Source organism: Citrus clementina, unplaced genomic scaffold (genome assembly GCF_000493195.1).
Source record: "Citrus clementina cultivar Clemenules unplaced genomic scaffold, Citrus_clementina_v1.0 scaffold_2, whole genome shotgun sequence".
NCBI lineage: Eukaryota > Viridiplantae > Streptophyta > Magnoliopsida > Sapindales > Rutaceae > Citrus > Citrus x clementina.
In genome coordinates this window covers 28,928,517-28,954,532 of record NW_006262688.1, presented here as the reverse complement: position 1 = coordinate 28,954,532, position 26,016 = coordinate 28,928,517, and the positions used below count along the sequence as shown (strand labels likewise).

General features: G+C 34.6%; 3 protein-coding genes across 4 annotated transcripts; 1 reads left to right on the top strand and 2 right to left on the bottom strand.

Moving 5' to 3' along the window:
- Positions 1–1,202: 1,202 nt before the first annotated feature.
- On the bottom strand, positions 1,203–8,326 carry LOC18050820 (chaperone protein dnaJ 15). Its single transcript, XM_006448374.2, has 12 exons — positions 8,101–8,326; positions 7,619–7,860; positions 6,356–6,479; positions 5,124–5,206; positions 4,936–5,047; positions 4,754–4,858; positions 4,566–4,616; positions 3,147–3,236; positions 2,918–3,026; positions 2,674–2,822; positions 2,532–2,585; positions 1,203–1,831 (listed from the first exon to the last, which is right to left on the bottom strand). The coding sequence occupies exons 2-12, from the start codon at positions 7,744–7,746 to the stop codon at positions 1,592–1,594; spliced, it is 1,245 nt and encodes a 414-aa protein (XP_006448437.1). The 5' UTR covers positions 7,747–7,860; positions 8,101–8,326; the 3' UTR covers positions 1,203–1,591.
- A 585-nt stretch (positions 8,327–8,911) lies between these two features.
- Positions 8,912–11,758, top strand: LOC18050819 (LEAF RUST 10 DISEASE-RESISTANCE LOCUS RECEPTOR-LIKE PROTEIN KINASE-like 2.1). The gene is made up of 3 exons (XM_024191035.1): positions 8,912–9,901; positions 10,354–10,385; positions 10,529–11,758. Exons 1-3 carry the CDS (start codon positions 9,087–9,089, stop codon positions 11,692–11,694), a joined length of 2,013 nt encoding a protein of 670 aa, XP_024046803.1. The 5' UTR covers positions 8,912–9,086; the 3' UTR covers positions 11,695–11,758.
- Positions 11,759–12,325: 567 nt separating this feature from the next.
- Positions 12,326–21,966, bottom strand: LOC18050818 (zinc finger protein BRUTUS). 2 transcript variants are annotated; one of them, XM_006448372.2, is made up of 13 exons: positions 21,397–21,966; positions 19,601–19,810; positions 18,181–18,701; positions 17,488–17,713; positions 17,133–17,301; positions 15,765–17,012; positions 15,435–15,606; positions 15,114–15,335; positions 14,899–15,036; positions 14,128–14,362; positions 13,954–14,013; positions 12,762–12,833; positions 12,326–12,682 (listed from the first exon to the last, which is right to left on the bottom strand). In XM_006448372.2, the coding sequence occupies exons 1-13, from the start codon at positions 21,697–21,699 to the stop codon at positions 12,539–12,541; spliced, it is 3,720 nt and encodes a 1,239-aa protein (XP_006448435.1). In that variant the 5' UTR covers positions 21,700–21,966; the 3' UTR covers positions 12,326–12,538. The 2 variants fall into 2 exon arrangements, with proteins under 2 accessions (XP_006448435.1, XP_024046802.1); XM_024191034.1 differs by having other exon boundaries at positions 12,592–12,682; positions 12,762–12,864.
- Positions 21,967–26,016: the final 4,050 nt, after the last annotated feature.

The following is a 26,016-nucleotide window of genomic DNA, read 5'->3' as shown; positions in this document are numbered from 1 at the left end:
TCACAGAATAAGTTGTTCTTGAAATTAATTGTCGAGCTAATATCTCTTCAGAGAAGAAAAATAGGTGATCCAATAAATCTTGACCTCATGAAATGCCCCTTTCAAAACGATAAATTAGACCCTCAAATGAAGTTCAAAGATTCCAAATTATTATTATTATTATTATTTTGGGATAAGCAGGACCAGGATTTAGCTTTTGGGTTTTTTTTTTTTTTCCTTTTTCATGAATTTTTTTTAAGTATAGAGGACAATGAAAAAGATTGATTTCTAAATGTTCTGCATAAGTTAAATGTTGATTGTATAATAGGCATGAGTCTCAAATTCTTATTTAGTCTCTTTGCCAGGACAAGGGGTGGGTACAATTTGGTTCGATTCTGAATTGAACTCAATCAATCAATTATATATATATATATATATATATATATATATATATATATATATATATATTAATCTGAACCGAATTTGATTCTTTGTTTGGTTAGGTTTTTTTGATTTTGTACCGAAAATTCTTTTGTGTTTTCTAATTTTTTCAGTTTTTCTCATATAAATCGATCATTTTTTAATTTAATTTAATTTTTTAAACCAACCCTAGTAAGGGCCCTATCTTATAATGATGAGGCTTGGGTTTCTTGTATGTTTATTTTACGTTGTCTTTTTTCTAATTTATTATTGGCTTATCACTGAATGAGAGGTCATGCTCTCCGTATATGTCTTAGGATAAAATATCTCCCAACTAATCGTGAGAGTAGATTTATGAACACTATTACTTTGACATCTTTTTAAGATGTACTATAAATGTACGTGACTAAACTCCAAATAACATTTTCAAATCATAATATATTTTGGATGCACTATACTAAACTCCTAGTAAATTTCAAATCAAAATATACCTATTAATGTAACAATTCAAAAAAAAGAGATTTATTATTGGCCCAAGTGTCTAAAGCCATATCTCCATTGTATCACAGATGCAGCAGGAAGTACAATAATTGTGATTTATATAATAATTGCAAATTTATTAACATCATTGAGGTAGTTGAAGATCTAGTCACTGATCATTATATTTAAGCCCTTAAAGAAAAGACAAGTTGTTTTACACTTAATAATAGAATAGTCGTAAATCAAATAAAATACATCATGCAACAATAATTTTACAAAACTGAAACATGCATCCTCTGCATTTTCTTAATTGGCATGTTCAAATCAACCACATTTGGCAAAAAGATACAGGGTTTAGAAGCATGGGTTACTAAGAAGACAATTTTTTTTTTTCCCTATCAAAATAAATTAAGCAATAAATTTTGTTACACTTAACAGAAATACAAGTATGTTTATGTTGCTACATGGACCTAGGAGATGACCACACTTGAATGGAAACAAGAATATGAAGACATACATACAAATACCTTCAAACTGGGGATGGTCTCTAAAAAGAACCTAGTGTCACCACTGAAAACCCTTGGCAACCCAAGAAATAAATAAAAGAAAAGGAGAAAAAAAGGAAGAAGCAAATAATACAAGGCAAGCTTTTTGCAGGCTGCAAGTAACCCTAGTACAAATCTAATACAAACTAATCCAAAAATCTTTTCAATCAGACAGCCTTTTTATCAGATCCTTTAAGGTTCAAGTTGAACCATTTCTTTTTAGCAGATTTATCCTTTCCATCCGAGCTTCCATCTTCAGCCGGACTCTCACCCTTTGAATCTTCACCAGGAACTTTGCTACTACTTCCATTACTTAGATTGTTACCACTCACACTACTGGTACTGAGAGTCTTGGTTACGGTGAATGAAGAATGGATAGCGTCACGTTGTTTCAATAGTTCATCCACCTAAGTTACATAAGAAAAACTTAAGTCGAATAAACAATTAACATATATGATTTCAGAGATGGTTTGTTTTTACAATTGACAATAAGATCATGAGAACCAGATAGGCAATTGTCATTTCTGATTTCACTTGGAGAAGGATGCTGGGAGAACAAACCTTGTAGATTTGGGTCATGTTTTCCAGTTTTGCTTTTACATTTGAGGAAATATATATAGAATAAACCATGAAAGTGTGAAACTAAAACTCATTATATGAGTATTTCTCTCTAAGAAAACTTATTTATTCTTTCAATAGGTAAAGTCTGGGACATCAACAACATCCTCATTCCTTGATGATCTCATTATCACAATACCACACATCCGAAAGATGACCTTATTATACTCAACATAAATCCAGCTCAGACACTAAATTGCCCAGGCATTTTTTTCATGTTCGACGCATATGTGCTTCCTCACAACATGGTAAAATGAACTTGTGCATTATTATGTATGCATGCAAATCCGTCGGTATTGTGAAGGGAATGGCCCAATTGGTCTGGCCTCTTGTAATGGAGGTCAAAGAATTGATCCGCCTCACACCAACCTTGAAGGGGATTTATTTAATTTATGTTTGTGCAAGGGGTGGGCAGGGTGTGTATTAACCTTATTAAAGAAGGAAAAATGTAAGTCAGTTGAAAAGAGACATTAAAGTTTCAGAACATACAGATTGCTTCTCCTGACTATATCTATTGGTCGCTTCTTGAAAACGTGCCAATGCCTACAAAACATCAGAAGAGAATTGTAAGAGCAATTTCGTATTACTGACAATCTAAAATTACAGATACCTGCAAAATACGGAACAATACCTTTCTGTATTCTATCTCAAATTCCCGTAACTCCTTTCTCTTTCTCAAAATCTGAGCCTCAATATCCTTGAGCTTTTGTGAGTTATCTTCATATGACTTTGCACAAAGTGCCTCAATCGTATAGGTAGCAGTCTTGAAAAAATTATCTCCTGAGAAAATTATGGCAGATGTCAGTAAAAGCAATTACATTAACCATTTCTGTTATAGCTCTCAAAGGTGAAAATATAAAATTTACAGTTCAGACCATAAACAGCGAATATATGAGTGCCAGCTTTTAGTTCTGAAACCTCACAAGGTTGTAGACCTTCCAATCGTTTAAAGAAAGCAGATTCAGGATCTTTAGCGATTGCAATCTGCACCACAGGCATGTGTATAAATCACCAGTTCTTGGGTCATAAGAAAATGCAAAATATGTAACCAAGGAAAAAGGAAGCTAGAACAAAAAAAAAAAAGAAGTGAAGGAACTGGCTTACCGCATTCAGTGTTGAATCCATTCTGTAAACTTGAAAATGTAAGAAATACATCCCCGCTGATGTCACCTTGCCTGTCTTCTCACTGTCCTCCTGTATTGTTACATCCATAAAGATATATCGCCTTTATTCATTCATACAGATTGGAATATTCCAGAGTTGTTACACTGGATAGATGCCCCCGCAGCTGAGAGGAAAGATAAAATAACAATACCTACTTGCATCATCTTCAATAGAAAATGAAAGCAACAGCGTTGGCCTACAGTTATTTTACAGGGCCTTTTTTTTTTTTAACCCTCCAAAATAAGTAACTAACTATTTCAATCTCACTTATGCCTGAAATCATTGCTAATAAAAAAGCTGATTCCACATTTTGACGCTTACTGTAGCAGAAATAGAAATTAACTCAAATTTTCGATATAGTATTTGAAGAATATATGTTCATAATTGTAATAAACCCTTTATTCTATTAAGTTTTTTGTTGTTTTTGAGTAGAAGCAAGAGGTTAAGGGCTCGAATCTCTCTATCGGACCAACTAAGCACTTGCCCCAAACATTATAGTTTTGGGGAGTGTTAGCAAGGTTCAAGCTATATGCATGTTTCCAATTAGCCATTGTCACAAAACAGACTTGCCTTGGTCTATGGTGCATGTCACTTACTCTAGCATATGGGAATTAAGTGCAGGTCAATTTAGCACATCCTTTTAGAGAAATGATTTGAAAATGTGAAAATGTGTACCATAGTGGTATATAGAATGGAATGAGATACACAAGGTGCAACGATTATCAGCTATATGCAATACACAAGGCAGTAAAACATTTCAGGGGCTCTAAAAGCAGACACTTTGCTTGAAAATGTGAAAATGTGTATCATAGTGGTATATAGAATGGAATGAGATACACAAGGTGCAACGATTATCAGCTATATGCAATACACAAGGCAGTAAAACATTTCAGGGGCTCTAAAAGCAGACACTTTGCTTGAATGACCTGAGAGTACATCTGCTAAGTACCCGAATGAATTTCATTTAGTTTGGCCTCCAAGATGCAAAATAAGGATCAAAACGCAGGAGATGAAATTTTACAAAAGGTAGCAGTAGATAGTGATGGATTGAACCTAAATACTAGGTGCAGCCGTATTGAGTGACAATGTTATAGCTAACTCATGCAGTTCACTTATAATTGTAGGACTTTGTCATATGACAATAGATTCAGCATCCGAATCTCATTCTGGTAACGAACCAATACAAAAAAGAAAAGCAGCAAATAAAGGACATCGGTAAGAAGTATTAAACCTAAATTTAGCTTCCAGCAATCTCTTGAACCAATGAAACAAAAAAAGGTAAAAGCATCCACTTCAAGTAAAAGAAGTTACATATAAGGAAAGTAATAAGGAGAACTGTCACAGAAGAATGCACATCACCTGTAAGGCCAGACCATAGCCACCATTGGTATCTTGCTCAAAATAAAGTAACTGGAAAGTCACAGAAAGATTTATATTGTTTAGTAGAAAGCAGAAGAAGAAAAGTAAGAGGGGGCAAATAACAGCCTCATATTGATTACAAAATATAGCTGAAATCTTCAGAACAAGGTTTTGACATGCAATATTACCTTAAATTTGCTTTGTGCAGTTGAAGTCACTCTCACAACAATCCCTGACTCAGCTTGTTGGTCATTTATTGTTACGCCAAAGAAGTGGGCACATTGCTTCTCTACCTGCAGTGAAATAAAAAGCAAGTTTTAGGTATGTACCTCAAAAGTGTGGCTATATGAAGTAGAAACCTTGTAGGCACCTTTCCACTAACTGATGTTCCAATAGGGAGTGGTCTGACTGTGACAGTTCCATTCAAAGCTTCTTCAAGAACATTAGCAGAAATTGTAGTCTTGATAGGTACTCCCAACTTGCTATGGAAAATAGAATGGAGATTTAAAAATAGCTTAATGGCACTAAATGCCCATGTACAACAACTACAATATTTACCTGAATAATGCCGCAAACATTGTATTGACTGTTCCCAGATTTGACAAGTCTATCTCCATATCCATGCCTTCAGCATCAATTGCCTGAAAAGATTTATAATTGAATATCGACAAATCAAGATGCCTCGACATGAAAGGGAAAGAGTATGTACATGGAAACAAGAAAGAGAAAAAAAATATCATTGGCAAAAAAGAACTCCCAACTTGTATGCATGATAAAGATAATATTGCAGAAATTTTGTGAGAATCAGATTGTAAGAATGGAATTAGCACATGCCATGGCAAGTACAATGGGGACGGATAAAATGAAAGTTTAATATCTCAGTCATATGCTTGTGAGAGGGCAAGTGTTTTCATGCGTGAGAAAGGGGAAAACCCAAGACCAAGCAATTAGGTGATGTTACCCATCCTCCTTTATACACCAAAGACCAACTCAGTTTCTAACTCGTGTGGAACGGTGAGTTTCTCCCCCACCCAATCACATGACACTTTTTTCACGTTAGGCCCGTTCCTGGAAAACCAACATCCAACATGGAAAACCCTTAATAGGGCGCATAGCACAAGTTCTTGGACACCCAAATGCGAAAAAGAACCTGATCTTCTATAGATGGAATTTTGTGATAATCCAGCATGACACGGAAAATAGACAACAAATGCCAGTCCACAATAGAATAATGCCCTGGTGAACCTCAGAGCTCATCTGACCTTACAAACTAATCCAATGGTGTAAGACTTTTATCTTGAAAGTTAAAAATACCTCAAGGAAATGCAGCTTATGAAAAGTGATAAAATGGAAAGAGTTGCCAACTGTTTCTCCCAAGGAGCAACCTAATACGAACTTAAACTTGGAAACATGCAAACCCTAAGTTCCTACCAATACACAGGGCAGGACCATTAATAGCAACACTGATATTTCAATCCAGCTTGTACTTCATGGTCCTTTGACATTAATAGCCTAAAAAGTTTAGGGTGCAATTTATTGTGACAGGTTTTAACCTCTATGTATTGGTCAATTATTGAGATTTTGACATCTTTTATCAAACAATTATATTATAGTTTGAATGTCTTCAGCATGAAATTTTAGTTTATATAAACACAGATTAAAAGTTCGAACAAATCACCACAAACTCTGGATTGTAACTTTGACTTTTACAACACAGACAGCAATAAGTTTGATCTAACACATAAAGACATGATGTCAGAAAGAGAGAGGCGGGGAAGGAGGAGACGCACCTCAAACCCTGCATTGTCATAGTGCCTTCTCTTCTCAGGGTCAGATAAGATGCTATAAGAATATGCGACCTCCTTAAATAGTTCAGCGGCTTCAGGATTGTTGACATTCTTGTCAGGATGATACCTGTCCAAGATTAAGGATACATCAGTGCACAAATGATTAAGCAAACCCAGTAAAAGAAGGAAGCAATAATGCAACTGAACAAAGTGACATAAAAACAATGATGAATCAGACATATAAGATTTATGGCTCAGATTGAATTTTCTTTTTCCCCTTTTCAAATGAAACAAAAGAAAACTTTATCCATGTACAAATCAAGGATAAGGAAACATCTGCATGTCAAATAACAAATTAAATGATTCCATTTCAATTTTCGTAGCTTTAAACCTATAATCATGATTGGTCCAACAGGAAACAGGCAGTGCAACTGCTAAAAGTGATGGTATTGATTCTAAACAGACTTTTCCATTTTGGCTGCTTGTATTGCAGTGAACTTAGCTTAGAAGTTGGATTTAAACACAAAACTTAGCTTATTTGTAAGACAGAATTGAGCAATTCAATTCCAATGGGACAACGAAACATACATTCAAAACAGCAGGTGTCGTATGCAGTAGAATACTTCAATACTAGCAGACTCAGCAAATTAAATCCAAATTTAACCAACAAACAAATGAATATAACAGTGGGAGCAAACTTAAACTAAGCATCTGCCTTTAATTGATTTTCAACCCCACCGATACTAGTACATGAATCATTTGAAACAGAACTTCCCATACTGAAGTGAGCTCTCCACAATTGCAGCTCAATATGCCATATCATACCAAGCCCATTGCAGATCCAAGAAATCCATTTCACAATTCACAGGCATATTCTCTTTTTAACACCAACAACCTCAATGGAGCTATATATTCAGCTAGAATCCCAACTAAATTTAGCAATCCTTGAACAAGTATACAAATTTAATAACACCCATTATTCTTGCACAACAAAGAGAAGCTCAAACACAGCGGCCATCAGACAAGTCACAAGTCATATCCTCTTTTCAACACCAACAACCCTAATGAGCTATGATTCAGCTAAAAACCCTACTAAATATCTCAAATTTACTAATCATAGAGCAAGTAAGCAAATTCAGCAACACCAGTTACACCAAAATACCAGCACAGCGGAAAGAAGCTCAAACAAGCACCAAATTCTACCATTTCCAGCCCTAACGATTGGAAAAAAACAAAAAAATTTAATCTAAAGATAAAGAAACTTACTTGAGAGCAAGCTTTCGATAAGCCGTTTTAATCTCCTGATCAGAAGAATCCCTTGACACGCACAAAACCTCATAAGGGTCTCTTCGAATTGTTGGAGCCGATGAGCCCTCCATCTTGTTTGAACCCATTAAAATTTAACCAAATTTTCTCTCCCTACTTCTCAAAGATCTTTCTTTTTATCTTCAACCTCTCAATGAATGAACCCACCTGGCCGCAATCATAAAGAGCCTCCCTTTCGAAATCTATTCAATCAAAATAGTCAAAACTACACACAATTCAAAATTTTATCGGATCCCTCTACATAACGTAATCCTTTAACCTTGGGAAAAACAAAAATCTAACATAAAAAATGAAAATAAAACCAACCCATTTCATCAAAAGCCAAGATCTATCTAACGAAGCTTGAAAAAAAAAACGTTAAAATACATTTTACATTCACTTAAAAATAAATAAAAAACAAAGCTTATATTTTTGAAACTTACAGATATTTCTTGCGAATGTACAAAATGATGACGAAAAGCGGCTGTTCCTTTGATTCCTGTTCACGTCTTACGCTCTGTTCCTCTCCCGTCAGTTTACGTTATTTTTATTTTTATTTATTGTAATTATTGTGGAATTTTTATTTGCCAATCATATTAATGTATACTGCTTTACAGTTTACAAATTGAAATTTTACGAACCTTTTGGTTCACTTTTATTTTAAAAAAGGAATATTATTTATTTATCTATTCTGTTTCTAAAATAAAAGAAAATTTCGAACAGAACCTCAAAGTGTCCTGAAGTGAACTGTACACGTCAGTTAAACTCATAAGTTGCCTGCATGTCCGAATAGCAATGAGTTGGTTAAATAGATAATATGCACTAAAATTACAATTTTTTTTATGTGTACCAAATCTATTTCAGATAAATAAAATAAGATAATTTGAATTTATGTTTATATTTTTTAAAAAAGAAAAAAATAGTAACATATTTTAGTAAACACCTTGATTTTACCAGCTACAATGATTTCAAACTGTGTCTTCAATTAATTAGACAAACAAATACGTATTCCTAGGTGACTCTTAGGTTGGCCAGCCCCAAAAATAGTAGTGGAACAATAAAACAAATATAAGTAACTGAGACAAGGCCACTTATGATAGTACTCCTCCTTTCATTTGTGACTTTAAATGACAATATTATTCTATTTTACAGGACATCCATTTTGTCGGAAAGATTTTTTCTTAAATGTTTTGGTTAAGATAATTTGTTGCATTACAGGGTTTTTTTTTTTTTTTTTTGTGGCGAGAAGGCATTGCAGAGTTTCTAACAACAAAACGAAAAATACACAGACGCAGTTGCTCTTCCGACTTGGTGGCAAAGAGACCGAGTCAAACACGGTACTTTCCAGTTTACAAGTCGTCGCAAAAGCTGAAATATTACCTTTTTTTAAACGATACGATGAGCTTGCAGATCATTAAGAGATAATGGTATGGTGGTGGCCATTGACATTCCTGCTCCTTCCTCCATAATATCAGTCTCACTTATGATCATCTCCATGGGCATGGCTACCTTCCCGGACTTTATCCACTCTCAGAGTCAGAACGACACGTCGTACGAAGATTGCTCTCCATTCAAATGCGGAAACCTCACCTTCTCCTTCCCATTCTCGTCGTCTTCAACCTCTGGTTACTGTGGCCTCCCTAACTACCAAATCACCTGTGACTCTTCCTCTGTTCCCAAGCTCTTGCTCTCCGGCAGACTCTACCAAGTCAGAAACTTTTTCTCATCTCAAGACGATCGTTTGATCACCGTCGTTGACACTCAACTCATCAAAGACTTGAGTTCTGGCTCATGTGAATCTCTCTACAATCTGTCTGTTGCCATTAATTCTTATTCTATAGGCTCTCTCACCCTTCCTTCAGGGAACCTTAACTTAACATTTTTCAAGTGCCCCCGTAGGTTATCTCTTTCTCAAAATTTCACTGATAAGGGTGTGAGCAATGTCAGTTGCAACGATGGGCATGTGCTGTATCTCTGGAGAAATAGAACTCAATCAGGCAGGCCTTCGTTCGATCCTGTTTCGGCACCAAGTGGATGTGACTCAGTGGTGGTGCCTGTGTCTAGCGTCACCTCTTTGTATCTGGGCACTGATGTTTTTGACACTTTGAGACAAGGGTTTCCATTGGAGTGGCCTAAACTCGATGACTGTGAGAAGTGTCAGAATCGTAGTGGCCGCTGTGGATACAACGGAAGCTTGAAGAAAATTACTTGCTTTTGCAAGGGTGGCCTCTGTGACTCGGTCAAGTTAGTTTCTTCTTCATTTTTTTTTCCCCAAATCTAGTTATGATATTAATTTCTTTTTTCTTATACCGTTATACATTTTTATAATTATTTCAGCGAAATACTTCAAAGACAAAAGAATGATTAGACAACCTATGAAAATCATCTATGCCCATCACCTAATCCGAAAGAGATACGGAGATTATTTCAAAAGAATTTTAGCATATAGTTGCGTTCGATATGACTGTATTGCAAGTTTAGGGCTATGTAAACTCGAATCATGAGCAAACAAGCCCTCAATTGATGTTAATAAAAATATGTTGCTTCGTTTGGAATAGTTGCAAGTTGAATGGTAGCTGCCAACATTAATTAATTGCTTCCAACTACATCAGAGTCCAGAGATACCTTTGATGATTGTAAATACCTGTGATTAGATGAAAATTTCACTATTTTTTTTTTCATTTTCAACATTGCAGGCGGAGGAAATCTAGACTGCCGCTCATTATAGGTAAAATTAAAAATAAAAAAAAAAGGTTTGCAATCTGCAGAAGTAATCTGGTTTCATAATAAGTTGGAATTTGTTCATTTTAACTTCTCCGTTATGGTGTATTTGTTGAAACTTCTGATCACCAATCTTCAACTTGTTTAAAGGTGCTACAGCTGGAAGCTGTTCTATGGTGCTCGTTGCAGTTGCACTACTCGTTTTCAGAAAAAGAATCCCTTCATTCTTTAAGAAACCCTTTTCTGAAGAGCGTCAAAATATTGGAGATGGACTAAACGTCAAGCAGTTCATCAAAACATACAGATCAGCCTTGCTGTCCAATTATTCATACAATGATATAAAGAAGATGACCAATGGTTTCAAAGAAAAGTTAGGTACAGGAGGGTATGGTAATGTGTACAAGGGAAAGTTCCCCGACGGTCGTCTGGTTGCTGTTAAAGTGCTGGAGAAAACCAGCAACTTTAGTGACAACTTCATCAATGAAGTTGCCACCATTGGCAGGATTCACCATATTAACATCATTAACTTACTGGGTTTCTGCTGCGATGGTTCAACGCGAGCTCTGATATATGAGTACATGCCCAATGGATCACTGGGGGATTTGTTGTCCAGAGAGAAGGAAAATCTTTCTCTGAAACCAGCAAGGCTGCTTGAAATTGCCCTCGGAGTTGCTCATGCAATAGAGTATTTGCACAATGGCTGTGAGCTACGGATCCTGCACCTCGACATAAAGCCACAAAATGTCTTGCTGGATCCTGATTTCAATCCCAAGGTTTCTGATTTTGGATTGGCGAAAGCACACTCTCGAAACAGAAGCGTCGTCACCATGACTGGACCCAGAGGAACCATTGGTTACATTGCTCCTGAGATTTTCATGAGAAATCTTGGAAATCCGTCTCATAAATCTGATGTTTATAGCTACGGAATGTTACTATTAGAGATGATTGGAGAGAAAAAACATCTCAAACCCACGGAGACAACGAGCGGTTCAAATACCACCGAAGCATACTTTCCAGATTGGATTTACGACAAGCTCATTCAGCCAGAAAAGGACGATTTTGTGGAAGAAGAAGATGATTGTATAGCCAGAAAGATGATTATAGTTGGTTTATGGTGCATCCAGATAAATCCAAAAGATCGTCCTTCAATGACAAGAGTAGTTGAAATGCTATCATCAGCAAGTGCGGAAGCCATTGAGATGCCCCCCAAGCCCTTGTTCTCATCTCCTCCTCAGTTACAGACGCAAAACGAAATCATCTCCTTTGACAGCATTACTAGTGAATTGCCTCTTCAACATGATAGTCAAGAACTGTAATTGTAACACCAACTCTTATCCCTTGTTATTTCTTCAACTAAGATGACAGCGACTGCATTCACAATCACGACTAGGCAAGCTACCCTGGATAGCTCCAATTCAAATAACTTAAATCGTCAAAACAGAAGTAATAACTTACAACGTCAAAGCAACTGCTAGCCAACACTACGCCGCCACATGCCCTAAATCATCCACTTCAAATGATGATTTTACAAATGCATAAAACAGGAAAGAGAATAGGAATTAAAAGCGTAATATCAAATCACATCATCAACAACTTTTAAGTGAATGGATTATCCATCTGTAATCGGGAGTTTTTCTGCTGCTTGCTACACATCAATTTGACTCAAAACTCAATATGTGTATACATGAATACTACCTAGCATAAAAACTGACACATATGAAGCAATCGCACAACGAAGTTGGAAGTAGATTACTGAAAGTTACGGGCATGTTACCATCCTATAACTTAAGTATGCAGAATCAGATCAAGAACAAACTTGAGAGTTGAGGATTAAAAAAAAAATGGCGAATTCAAAGTCTAAATATTAAGAAGAGTTTCATTTCTCTGATGCTAGAAAATTTCAATTTCACTATATATTTCTTTCACGAAATTATTTTTTTGGTAGCATTACCAGGAAACTAAGAATACCGAAATTTTCATTATAATATGAAGCTGAGGGGACAGATAACAAGTTCCAAGGTATACAATACTGAAAGAACAAAGATATAAATAATTGGGAAAATTGAATTGCCTAATGTAATGGAATGCGATTTACAAAGCCATACAAATTGCCGTTATTGCTCTGACGTATTTACACACGTAAATGAACCAAAAGGATCCTCACGGATTTGAGGTTGAGCAGTAGGTGTTTGTCGACTCGACCTTAATTACCCTGGTATTATATGATCCACAGAACCCACATTTATGGTACAGCCAGTGAAAGGGTGCGCTCCCTTTCTTATCACAGTCATTACAAAGTATTTCCTGGATGCCATAATCAAAGTTGCGGTTGTTATAAAAGCTTAAAAGAACCAAGTAGTTTAAAGATATGCAGCATCTTTACCTGGCAGCGATCCCTATATTCTTCTGGAAGTTGCTCAGAAGCCAAAAGTGCGTCCAGCATGCCAAAATAAACCTGAAAATAAGGAACAGAAACCTTCATATAACTAATGAAGGTTTTTTTTTTCCAATAGGACCAAAAAGAAAAAAAAAAGAATAGTCAACACCAATTTGCAGGGTTTTTCTTTCCTCCTCCCCTCTTTTTCTCTTTTTGTTAGGAAACAACAATTCCTCTTCTTTTTTATGCTCATCCAATTTTTCTCATTCATAAGGAGTGTCTCAGTATTCCCCACCCAAGCGGTAAATTCTTGTTCTAAGCAGATAGCATTTTACTCAAATGGGATGGGTAAATGTAATACCTATGTTCAACCAAATCTAGTTAATAGCTATGAACACCTACAACAGGAGGAAGGAAATTGAAAAAAGAAAACCTTACGTTCGTTCAGCACTCTAGAAACATTGAATGATCGGCTCAAATATGTATTATGACCAAATTCTAATCCTCATTTTACAATAGTTAATACATCTATCTGGTACTTCAAGAACCCTAATCGTGAAATCGAACTAGGGGTTGGATGATCTAAATTTAGTTTATGATCACTGCATAGAATGGCAAGGCAATGAAAAAGTCCATCAAATGAGTATTTATCAATTGATGCTTTCACATGATGTTAATATCAACCCACAGGTTAGCAAACATTACTACATTCCAGAAAAATAGTAAGTTGATCATCTTATGCAACATGTTTTTTAGCATATAAAACTGATTCAAAACCTTCATCTAGTATGTAATTTGGAAAACTATATGTACAGACTGATTCGTTGCAACAAGGAAAAATACATCAAGGTCTCTTATGCATAAATGTTATCTAAATGGTTAATTTCTTGGGGTTTCAGTTTCTCTACCACCAAATGCTAAAACACACCTCACACTGAAAGTCATTCAACAGCCAGAGAAAAATAGATGATCGACAAAATCAATAAAGCAAAAAAAAAAAAAAAAGGAAAACCAGAAAAGCGCTCACTGCATTTTGGTCATCAAATGCCTTAAGTTGATACTTTTCAATTTCATTTCAGACAAAGAGGTTATACACTAGTTTAAGTGAAAAAATTGCCGCCTCAATTTGCCATATATAACAATTTATTTAAAGAATTCCCAACAGTACTACAGAAGTTGTTCTGAAGAGAGGACTTACTGCCATATCTCCCAAGGATTTGCTACAAATTGGACAGATGTAGTGACTGCAGGTGTATGCCTAAAAGAATAAGAGTGAAAGCATAAATTTAGTAATAAAGCATTCTGAAGAATGCTCTGTATATTAAGGCCACAAACATCCAAAAAAGAAAGCAAAACATAGAACCGAACAGACCTGAAAGCAATCTGAATGCATGAAGTGGCCACAGGGAAGTGCCCTAACAGTTGCACTTGATGTGAATAAAAAATCACAGCAAATGGGACAGTTTGTTTCTAGACCTTTCTCCCGGCACTTGTGGTCCACTAACTTCTTTGCCAGGCAGCAATTGCATGTCATGCAATGGAAAAAATCAACACCAAGGCCCCTCCCAACACGACATAAGTTGCAAAAAGGGCAATGATAAACAACCCTGAAATAGATGGGAGAAATTAGCATACTTCCAACTTGAGGAAAAACTTTCATAGCAATTTCCGCATACATTCCAAGACAATTATCAATAAAAAGGAACTGGATTTTTAAACTATTAAGATTAGGTTGTCAGTTTCTTCCAAAGACAACAAAAGAGAAGGCCTGTGAGCTGAGACAGTCAAGTATGACTTCATAAATGCCTTCATGAACTGGAATTCTTTTATTTCTTTCAAGAGTTCTCACATGGTTTGAAGCAGTTCCAGCAAAATATTGATTCTTTATGCAGCCTCTTGAAATAATTATAGGGAACTTAAACAAGCAATTAAGAGATACAGCACATTTAAAAACTTTGGAGCAACAAACAAATAATAGATATTGAAATACTTATCATCTCTTAAACGCACCGCCCACAGTGGTTTCATCTAAGAAATAGAGTACTTTGCCAAAGCTAAATCATATTGCACTCTCTATTAAACTCTCAGTTACCTAAACCTTCAAACACCAATAATTACAGTGACAGAAGAACAAGACTTCTACCTTTCATCGTCAAAAAATTTGCAGATGCCACAATAATACTTTGCCATTGAGAGCTCACTGCAGGACGGTGTTGTACAAACTGGCCCAACAGGCTGAACTTTCAGGCAACGCATGCACATCATTTCAGTAGTTGCCTTCCTGAAATTAAATAAACATACCATCAAGTATATAGAAGCCAACCAGAACTAAGCATGCAGCAAATGGCACAAAATTACCTGTCCATTGAGTGGTCACTGACTTTATCATGGCAAAACCTGCATGTAAACAACTTGCCACAGCAAGCAGCACGAAGTTTGCAATTCCTCTTGTAATGCTCGCATCCAAAAACTTGTTTCTCGGCATCTCGAAATGATGGGGAGCATCCAAATAAATCTTCACCATTTAAAATTTCACTATCTCTTGCTTGAAGCGACTTCTGCTGAGAAGCAATCCAGCGGCTGACAGAATTTTAATTATGTCAGAGTAAGGAGAATGGAATAATTACTAATGCTGCAAGCATACTAAGGGATCACAAGAAAATAATAACAGGACAAAACCTGGTCATAAGATTTTGAATAAGATAAGCTTTTCTTCTGGGATCTAGAGTAGAATCTCGAGAAACTTTCCGTATCTCTGCTTCTAGTTCATTTTGATTCATGCGGAAAATATCATTCCAACCTGGCTTAAAAGTATGGTCGCTATGATCCAGACTTTCATGGACATCAGAGCCTAAAGAATGCAATAAACTTAACCTTAGAAAGAGATCCTCACAAAAGTAATCTTCATAATTTAACATCTCACAAGGCAACAATGCAAAATATATTTGAATTTTGCATAAAATTGAGATAGAATAAAGCAGTGAAGTCACAAAAAAGAATTGCACGAACCTAGAGATATACAACTCTCTGATGTTGCCTTATGGGCAGCTGCTGCAGGTGCAGGAGGTCCTTCCCACCATTCATTAAGCCACTCACTGAACATCGTGTTCTTAGTTGCCTGCTTCCACGTGTCCATCATTGTATTCTGCTCCTCCTGGGTAAGAGCAGAAGTCACCCATGGAAGCATTGACTGAAGCACTTCTGCACCTGTAGTACCTATAATACGACCAACAATTTTGTCCTGTTCTTCCACAGAAAAATGTCTGTCAAATAAAGGCCAGAGCTCAAGTTCTTCCCGAAAGACATGTTGATCCAGTGTTACTCTAATGGATTTACACATGCCCTGAAGTTCCGTGGCTTTCTCATTGTACTTTCTCACAGTTTCATTTTGGTCACAAGATTCTAAACTATTTCTAGTTAAATCACCAGTAAGATCGGTACTCAAGCATTCATGAAGTTCAGTAAGCTCAGAAAGAGCTGATGAAATATCTTCAAATAATTTCTCCTCCTGCTTATGGTCCAGAGTGTAGGAGTGACTAACATTAGAAAGAGTCTCTTTGGACTCTAATGCTGGAAATACTATGTCATCCTCTGCATTACTGTGAGCTCTATATAAACCCCACAACAGCCGAAATCTACCAGTAAACTGCCTAAGAAAATTCTCGTTGCAATCATTAAGTTTTCCAGATTCACTATCCAAATACTCCAAATCTTTACGGATGGCTTTATGAAACTTAAATATATTATCAATAGGTCGAGATGCGCATCCAATGTCAGCTGAACTTAAATCTGTTTCCCAATTAAAAAGACTGGAGTTGAGGGAAGGAGCAGAAGGACTGAAAGACAAGGATCGCAGAGATTTTGCAGCAGCAAGGGAACTTCCAAGATTACTGCTACTCACTCCTAAGCCAGGGACACAGCAAGATTGATTGCTGCGAGATAAACTAGGAGTATTTACCGATTTTGCACCAGAACAAGCATCACAATCTTCCAATAGCATTGAGTTTCCACGTTTGACTGGCCTTCTCTCATCATCTGCTTCATCTTCTTGAACCAGCATAAGCTTTTCATCAGCAGAGGACTTGCAAGTGCAAGCACAGAATGGTTGTTTAATATCTTCTTTCAGTTCTTTGCTTGCGGCCAGGGTTTTTGCAGGACAACATCCAATAGCACTTGAAGACAAACAGACATTCCTAGAATGACCTTTGCATGCCCAACCAGTAAAAAGTGTAATCAAGGCAGAATCTGATGCTGGAGCTGCATCAAATAACTCTGGAAGTTAGAAACTGACACAATATGAAACAAGAAGAACCCAGCAAAAAGGAATTTGAGATAAAAAAAGTAATAGAAAATCAAGAGAAACAATCAGAACAGAACCTGCCATATAAATATTTTGAAGAAAAGACCTTGCTTCTTCTTCACTAAGGGATCCTACCAACCATGGTAAGACACACTCAATCAATTTCAAAGGCATAACACATAGACTTTGGTACAGAAGTTCTCTCTGTCTTTTGGGGCTAAAATGCCTTCGAGCAAGTGGAAGAACCTGCCAAAACACAGTAAACTAATTAGACTGCTTAAATTGTAATTTTAAAAGTAATATATGTGATCAAAGTGTAGGAGACATTACAGAGGCATTCCATTCATATAACTTAAGAAATTAAGAAAAATTTTATCAAGCACCACCACTTATAGGAAGGCTGAGGTACTAGTTATAGAGCAAAATGCTCACCTGAACTTCCTCATTGCGAAAGTGCTTCTGTATGCTGGCCATTATTAGATCAGCCTGTGAACACAATTTTGTATAGAATTCAGCAGTAGATGAGTTGGCTCCGGCACTTTGAATACTTTCGATTAAGCATCTCAGCTTGTCAAATTGAATTTCTTCTTCTGCATGTTCCTGAGCAAAAGAGAGTTCTACATCTACAGCAGGGAATATAACTTTGTCCTCAGCAATACTGCAATCAGAGAAAAAGAAGAAATTTACTTCATAATACGTAAGCAGTCATAGGTTAGAAGTATAATTATCATACGCTTCTCTTCTACCACTTATTATCCTTCCTCATCACAATATATTTATATTTACAAACACACACACACACAAATAATAATAATAATAATAATAAATAAATAAATAAATAAAACCTTTTAATAAAAGGAGGGGGAAAACAAGAGAAGATGAAGATCCAATGAGATATAGAAGGATTTAGTAACCAAAAGGATTTTTACGCAAAGCTTTATATACTTTGCAGAGTTGATAGGCACTCTTCTCATTCCTAGCTAAGTTAGATATAGAATTATTCTACAACCAATTGTCCTTGATTACAGGAAAATTAGTTTCATACACTGCTTTGAAGCATAGAACTTGCAGCAACTTGTGAACGTGAAGATCAAAATACAAGAATCAAGAAGGAAACACACATACCTATGAAATATACAGACTTCCGCAATGAACTGCAGCCTCTTGTTGAATGCCGACAAGTCAGAAAAATCTCCAGAAAGTTGTATCTTTCTAGCTGCCTCAGCTATATCATTCAACTCTCTTTTTATGGCATTATGCCAAAGCATAATTTCATCTATAGGACAAGACATAGAAGAATCGGTAAGATCATAACTTAGCTCCACATATTTTCTTTTACTACTTCTGGAAGATTCACAAGCACAGGAGAACCATCTCTGACATCTGTGCTCCAGATTATCTTCACAACTTTTATCAGACACTTTGACTCCTTCCATCCAGGCAAAGATAACCTGCTGCAGAAGTTTCTCTTTTGGAATTATCTTGCACAAGCACTTGCGCATGTCCTGATGTTCATCGGATGATATAGAGGAGGAAAGCCATGGAAGAAACTCTGCCATCATGTTAACAGGAATGCTGCAAAGAAACTGCCACACCAATGATGCCTGCTCTTCAAATGAAAACTTCTCAATCAACAAGGGAAATACCTGCAAAATCCAATCAAAAAGCTGGTGAGACTCAAATACATTCTCAACTAAGCTTTATAGAACTGAATATACAACATGAGTCAGGAAAATTCAAGAAACTGAAATAACAAAGAAAAATATTGTCCACTAATGGCAGATAGCATATCATCGATTGCTGACTCCACTGAGTAGTATCATTTCTCACCAAAAAGAATATTTAATACACACACACACGTGAGTAAGTAAATCTAAGGTTCTCTATTTGCACCGTGGTGTCACAGAGCAATACCTTGAAAGACTAACCTACCAAACAACTTGTAAATAATGTCAGAGTCATGTACAATTTATAAAGTAAAGATTTTAGCTTTCACACTTTTATGGACTACTCCTAATGCTTCAACTCATGGTATTACTCATCAAAAAAAAAAAATTATCCTCCCTTGCTATTTAATTTAGAGCTATGTCGGTCAGAATATACTATTTAATTTAAATTTTCTAAAAGCAAGCAGGTTTTCATCTTGAAGATATGAAGTATATCCAGATACTCCAGAAATCAGGTAAAAAAATTGGCCAAACAGATCACAGGTATGACTTTATCCAAAAATCATTCGTTACAGAGGATGCCTAGCCTCAAATATTGCTACCTTGCTATCCCATGGTAGTGGAGCGTAGTAAAGGGAGCTTCTTTCAACTCAACAAAAGATATCATTTTATTAGCAATTCATCCAAAAAAGAGAAGACTAAAGTGGAAATAGTAGCATCGAGATGGATTATACTGTGGAATTCGTATCCATAACCTCAGGATAGGTTATTAGCTATGCACCAACATTACCACTGCCATGCAAGTTCCTCAACCTTGTAATTACGTTTATATTCAGCAGATTCTAAGCTACCACCACGTGGAAAACTTAAATAAGTACCTGTTCTTCTTCCTTGGACATATGTTGGCTGATTGATGTCTGAAGGGCCCCTGTACAAGAGGCTAACTCCCTCCGATAACTTTCTTCATTTCGCATGCTGGAATTCAGCAACTCAAACAATTGATCAAAAAGAACACTCTCTCCCTCATGTTCAAGGGAATAAGTCCGTGCAATGTTCTTCACACGTATGTCAAGAGCTGGAAAGATCACCTGCAATTTTTCAATAACACATTGTGACTGATTCTATCATTTGCATATTAATTTTGAAATAAACAAGTGAAAATAATACATCTTCTGTTATCTAATTTCGGGATTGGAACATCATAACAATCATTTGCTTCAAATGATCTGATCTGATACTGATAGTGGTAAAGACCCAGGTCTTTTGCCAAATACCTTGAGGAATATGCTTAAGACAGAGTTAATGTTTTGCACATTACATTCAGCCACTATTATCTTTATAGCGCATGAAAATAAGGAGGTGAGCTCAAATCAAACAAGGACACGAGATTATAAGGAAAAATGAATAAAAAACATATATGGCATATTTACAACATTGCGGAAATTTGATCTTGGTGTAATTAGTTGAATCATGTAGCAAGAACCACCACCTGTAGAATCTCTTTATGGCAAACGTTTACGGAAAGAGATTCTAAATAAATTATGAATAAGAATGAGATCATTTAAGGCGAGATCAACTAGATTTTGAGAATTAAATGAATATAACTAGGAGAAACTTAAAGCATTAATTTCCTGATTTAGGTTTTGAAAGTACAAAGATAACATATTGTAGAAATTTAAAGGAAAAAACCACGTATATTAGTTACAATTTTTTCTTTCTTTGTTCAATTTTCTCTATTAAAATTCCTTCAGTTTTATTTAATCAGAAGTATCTTGTAGCTGATAACAAGAAACAGGTTCGGCAAGATTTTCAGCCAAGATAAATATACAAAGTAAGCCCAGAAAACCATAAATTTGTAAAATTGTGGTGAGATTATATTTGCCACACTGGTCAGATTATATCTGGAAGTCCTAAATGACATCTCAAAAAACAAGCACTTTAGGATGAATCATATTGTCTGTGGTGCTTGGCTAGTGTTAGTTCATGCTCTCTCAAGTTGGCAGCAAATGCAAAACTTACAAAAGCGTTATGTGAAGGTTCAATGTTGTAAAGTAAACCGTAAGGAAGCCGTTATACCATATATGAATATTCTACCTGCTTCTACTTCTAGAGTATAACAAATGGATGCTACCGAATTATTAAGTTATAACCAATCCCATCAACACAAATCCGTACAAATGAAATTGGTCAGTCTGTGCCACTGCAAAATTATGAAAGCGTATCAGCTAATGTGTTTGGTAAAAACCCATTTTAACTTGAGGGATATTATTTGCCAACCAGCAACCCATTAACAGCTTGTGATTCCAATCCACAACAGCTCTTGATTAAAATCTGCAGCACCTCAATCCCAAGTATATCCTTAGCTTCTAATTCTAACTGGTAGTTTCCAATTTCCTACTTTTTATTGAGCAAACTCGACCAAGAAACTTTACACACCAGCCCCAGTGATGAACATTATATAGTCTCATTTCATGCAATCAACAAGCAGCTTGCAATTCATAAATCAATGTTTTAAATGATGAAAAAATTCCTCCCAAGTTAGCAAGACGAAAACGAAAGAAATGAAAAATGGAAATTATTCAACACAAAGGAAACCTACAAATAAAAAAATAAAAAGAAAAATCTTAATTAATTCCTAAACTGTTGACCCACAAATTCAAATTAAACGACTTACCTCGTCCTCAGCATTGCAGTGGTGCTTATAAATAGCGCGAAAGAAGTGATACCGCTCCAGCAACTTATTAATATCGCCGCCGCCGCCTAAATTCGTCGCAAATGCCACGGCAGCGCGATGAAGGCCATCGAGCTCCGACTTAATCGCTTTGTGGAAGAACAAGAAGATGAGAATAGGCGATTTCAACGCCGAGTGTTTCAAACAAGTTTTCGATTGCGTAGAAGCATCGATTGGATTCACCGGACCTGGCATTACCGCCACACCGCCTCCGCCTCCGCCTCCCTCCGCAAATGGCGCCGCCATTTTTATGAGATAAATAGTGAAGATCTGTTGATTGTGATTCAGAGGTTTAGGTCTTAGATTGAAATAAATAGTTTATTTCATTTCCATTATCTGAATAACGTGAAATTTAGTTTCAATTTAATTTCAACTAATTTGGATGTACGTACGTGTGTGAAAATCCTCTCTTCTATTTGTCTTTCTCGTCCTCGGTTAGTAAAGGAGAAACGAGGAGGTAGAGCAACCAAAAAGTACAAAGAAGACTCACTGAATACGGTAGAATAGATAAACAATGAAAGGATTCAGTTTTATAGGTGGTCCACGTGGCAGCCATTGCACACAGGGTTCCCAAACGCTCTTTTTTTTTTAAAAAAAAAAAAAACAAATTATTGTCAACATTTTTCGAATTCATCGAAATTTGGCTCATCCTTATAGTTCTATCACATGAGAAAATGTATGCAATAAATATTAATTTAATTAACCATCATGAAAATACAATTCAATTTTTGTTTCTAACTGATTTCATAAGAATTTTCCGTTTTTAATATTTTAATTAAAAATTTCAATATCAGGTGAATGTATACTTAAACAATAATTTTAATTATTAATAATTTTTTGTCGGTGCAAATTAGCTCATCCAATGGTTTTTTTTTTTTTTTAGTAATAAGAGTGAAACTATACGAGCAATTTGATTTGATTTACAAGTTTGGAATGCGAAAAGAAATAATGTAATTTAAGCATGTTATTTACAGATTACAGTATCGTAATGTTGCAGCTTGCTCAAATATTATGCTATTAATATTAATGTAAATCAATTTCCACTTTGCACAAATTCGGAGGTAAAATGAGAGAAAGAGCTGGAGTGCCAGGTAAAGCGGAACGATGGCGGAGAGTCTTCAAAAATATGTGACATGTGTGGCTGACACGTGAGAGTTAAGGCTTGGCCTCGGACAAGCTTGGACAGGAGCATCTGGCTGTTCCACTACACGTGTCGCGTGCCACGTCAGCTTCCACCGATAATGGATAGATTTTTATAGATTCAGGGTGGTGACGTGTACCTACAAAGGCAAAGCAAACAAAGCAAAGCGACAGCTACAAGTACTGAAAAGGGCATGTTAGTAATTCTAGTCCGGTAGTCAATAAGACGAGTAGCAGAAAGTGATTTCCAGATGATACAAAATTCAAAGAAGTAGCATTTGGATATACATGAAAAGTTTATATAATTGGCGTTGGTCATTCAAAGTAGTCAAACCTTTCCAAAATGACGGAACAATATAGTAGTATCCCATTTCCACCGGCAAGATAATGTTTCTTTTGTAAGGTGTCGTTTGTTTTTTTATATGAAATTTAAATAGACATAAATTAATCTGAATTTTAAATAGATTTAAATGTCTAAATTTGAATAATATATTTATTTTTTTGTATGAATCTCAAAAAATAAGTATTAAGTTGTTTGATTTTTTCAACTGAAAAAGCTGAAAATATGTACTTTTATATTTGTATCCTTATTAAATTTGAATGTCAAATAAATAATATATTAAATACCACAATATTTTAACATTTATAAGTAAAACTATATTCAAGTAAATACATAATTATTTTAGAATTTTAATATATAAAATACCATAAATTTCAAATTTTGTCATATATAATATAAGAAAGAAAAACTATGGATATTTTTGTGTGGGGTAAATGTCTATAGGTGAGTTTTGGGATAGATATGAAAAATAAATTATAAAACATGGATACTTTTTACATTAGTAAGTAATTAACTTAATTCAAATTTCTCCATTAAGTAAAAAGCTAAAAAAATTTGCTTATTTTATTAAGTCAAAATTATCTAAAAAGTCTCATTAAGAGCATCACCAAAAGACTCTTCAAATAAGATTTTATTACTTATTTGAAGAGCCACGTCAATATTTAAAACTTCAAAAGACACTCCAATTAAGATTATTCAAATAAGAATTGATTTTCTCTCTTCAAATTTGGAGAATTAATTTCCCCCTCTTCAATTTATATTTTATTACTTTTCATTGAAGAAAGAGAGAGATGTGATTTAATTGCTATTGACTTTTCCTTTAAAAAACTAATTATATGATTAAAATAATATTAACTTATTTCTATTTGAAGAGTTTTTTGGAGAATATCATATTTTTTCACCCTTCTATTTACCACATAGATAAGTAAATAGGTATTTGAAAAGTAAAATTTATAGAGGCTTTTGGAGATGCTCTAAGTTATAAAAACAACCACCTCTAATTAACTTAATTAATTAAGTTAAGTCACTTTAAGTCATTAAGTTAAAAAACAAACGCCACCTAAGATTACTAATTATGACAAGCGTCACCAGTCTCATATTTATTTGCCAAACTTCCCTTTAAGGACGAGTTCATTAAAAATAAGTTTCATAGTACTTTTAAATTCATTGTTCTAAATCCGTCAATTTTGATTTAAGCTCCGGTTGAAATTTTATAAAGTAATTATGTTATAATTTTTAATGAAAAGAATGTTTGGTAAGTTTTTTAAAAATTATTTATTTAATTATTTTCTTCATGTTAATAATAGTTTTATAAGTAGGTATGAGATTGTTTTTTATAAACAACTTATTAAATAAGTCACCACACTTTTTAATAATCTTATTATTTTAACAAAAAGATAATTATGCCTTTTTTTTACTAAACTCTAATATATAAATTATTATATGTTATATTACTGGCACAGGTACTATACATTTTTTATAGTATCAAAGTTTTGATCCAGTAAATTTATATTTTCTATACTTTATGTTTAGTTTATAGCATAAGAATCAACAAGAGTTGCTATGATTGTATATAAATTTTTAATGCAACCATAGCATTGCACAATATACACAGAGCCATGCACAACATGGTCTCCATTTTGACAACATCCTAGTTCAATTTTTGATGAAGAAATAGAAAAAAATAATGACATTCAAAAAGTGTTTTCACAATACTAATACCTTTGGATCACAAGAAACAAACAATTTAAGGAATATCATTACAATAAGCTTAATATGAATGTAATACATATTACTTTTTATTTTATTTGAATGTACGTAATACTATGAATTTTCATCATATTGTATGGAACATATTATAAAGTTCACTAGATTTCATTTGATTAAAAATTTTTACCTCATAAATTTTACGTATTTTAAACAAAAGAAAATGGCATGTCTACATAAGTTTATAATACTTGATCCAAAAAAAATAAAAGACAATTTAAACGTACGTATATTTTAGTCAATATATATTATAAAACAGCACTTTCGTAATAATTAAAATTTACTAAATACATGTACTCTACTTTTTGAAGAAACAACAATTGCAATAACACAATTTACCAAACATCAAGTTGTTTTGTTAATCAATAGTGCATTTTATTAGTTACAGCAATACCAAACTAACCCTTATTTAAATATGATAGTACAATATTACATTATATCTGTGATCCATGTGTTGCAAGAAACTGGCTTTGTTGCTGCTTTTCCTTAGTGTAAATAAAATTGATTATCCAATTTAATTTATGGTTTATGGTAATTTTGACTGAAAGTCCAAGAAAAAAAAAGTTGTTAATATTATATGGTGAAGATTAACATTAATGCTCTTTAGTTAAAAAACTAAATTATGAACGTGATACTCCAAATTTAGGGTTGGAAATTATTTTTTAATGATTGATGTCTTCACCTCCAAACTCTTGAATTAATCACCCCGTCTTCGTATAAACTTATGATTTATTGATAATTGATATAATCCCATTTTTTTTAAATGAGAGTTCCACTCCCACAATTTGGAGTGGGAAAGGGTGGGATGCAGTGAAACTTAAAAAAAGAAAGAAATTGTTCTAATTTTCACTAAGGCCATGTTTGCTTGGGGGTAGAAAAGTAGGGAGAGGAAAAGTATTTGATTTCTTTTTACTTTTCACTGTTTGGTAAAACCAAATTTAATGGAATTAAATTTTCATTGAAATTCAATTTCCATCAAATTGAAGAATTTGTATTCCTTATCAATGGTTAAGGATTTCAAATTCCTTATATATTAGAACACAAAAACTCCAATATTATCCTCTAAATAAAATTAATTTTAAATAAATTAAAGTGCAAATAATTTATATTTATTTTCTTAAATTAATAGGATAAACTTATTTGAAAAAAGAAAAAGCAGTAAAGTGAATCGCCGGACAGTTATCGGAGACGCACTTTACCATCAAAATCGGTACCAATGAAATCCTTATGAGCCGATCTACAACTCTATGGTGTTAGAAATGCTAATATACGTTGTTATTTACCTCAAGTCTTGTTTAAATGCTTGGAAAAATTTT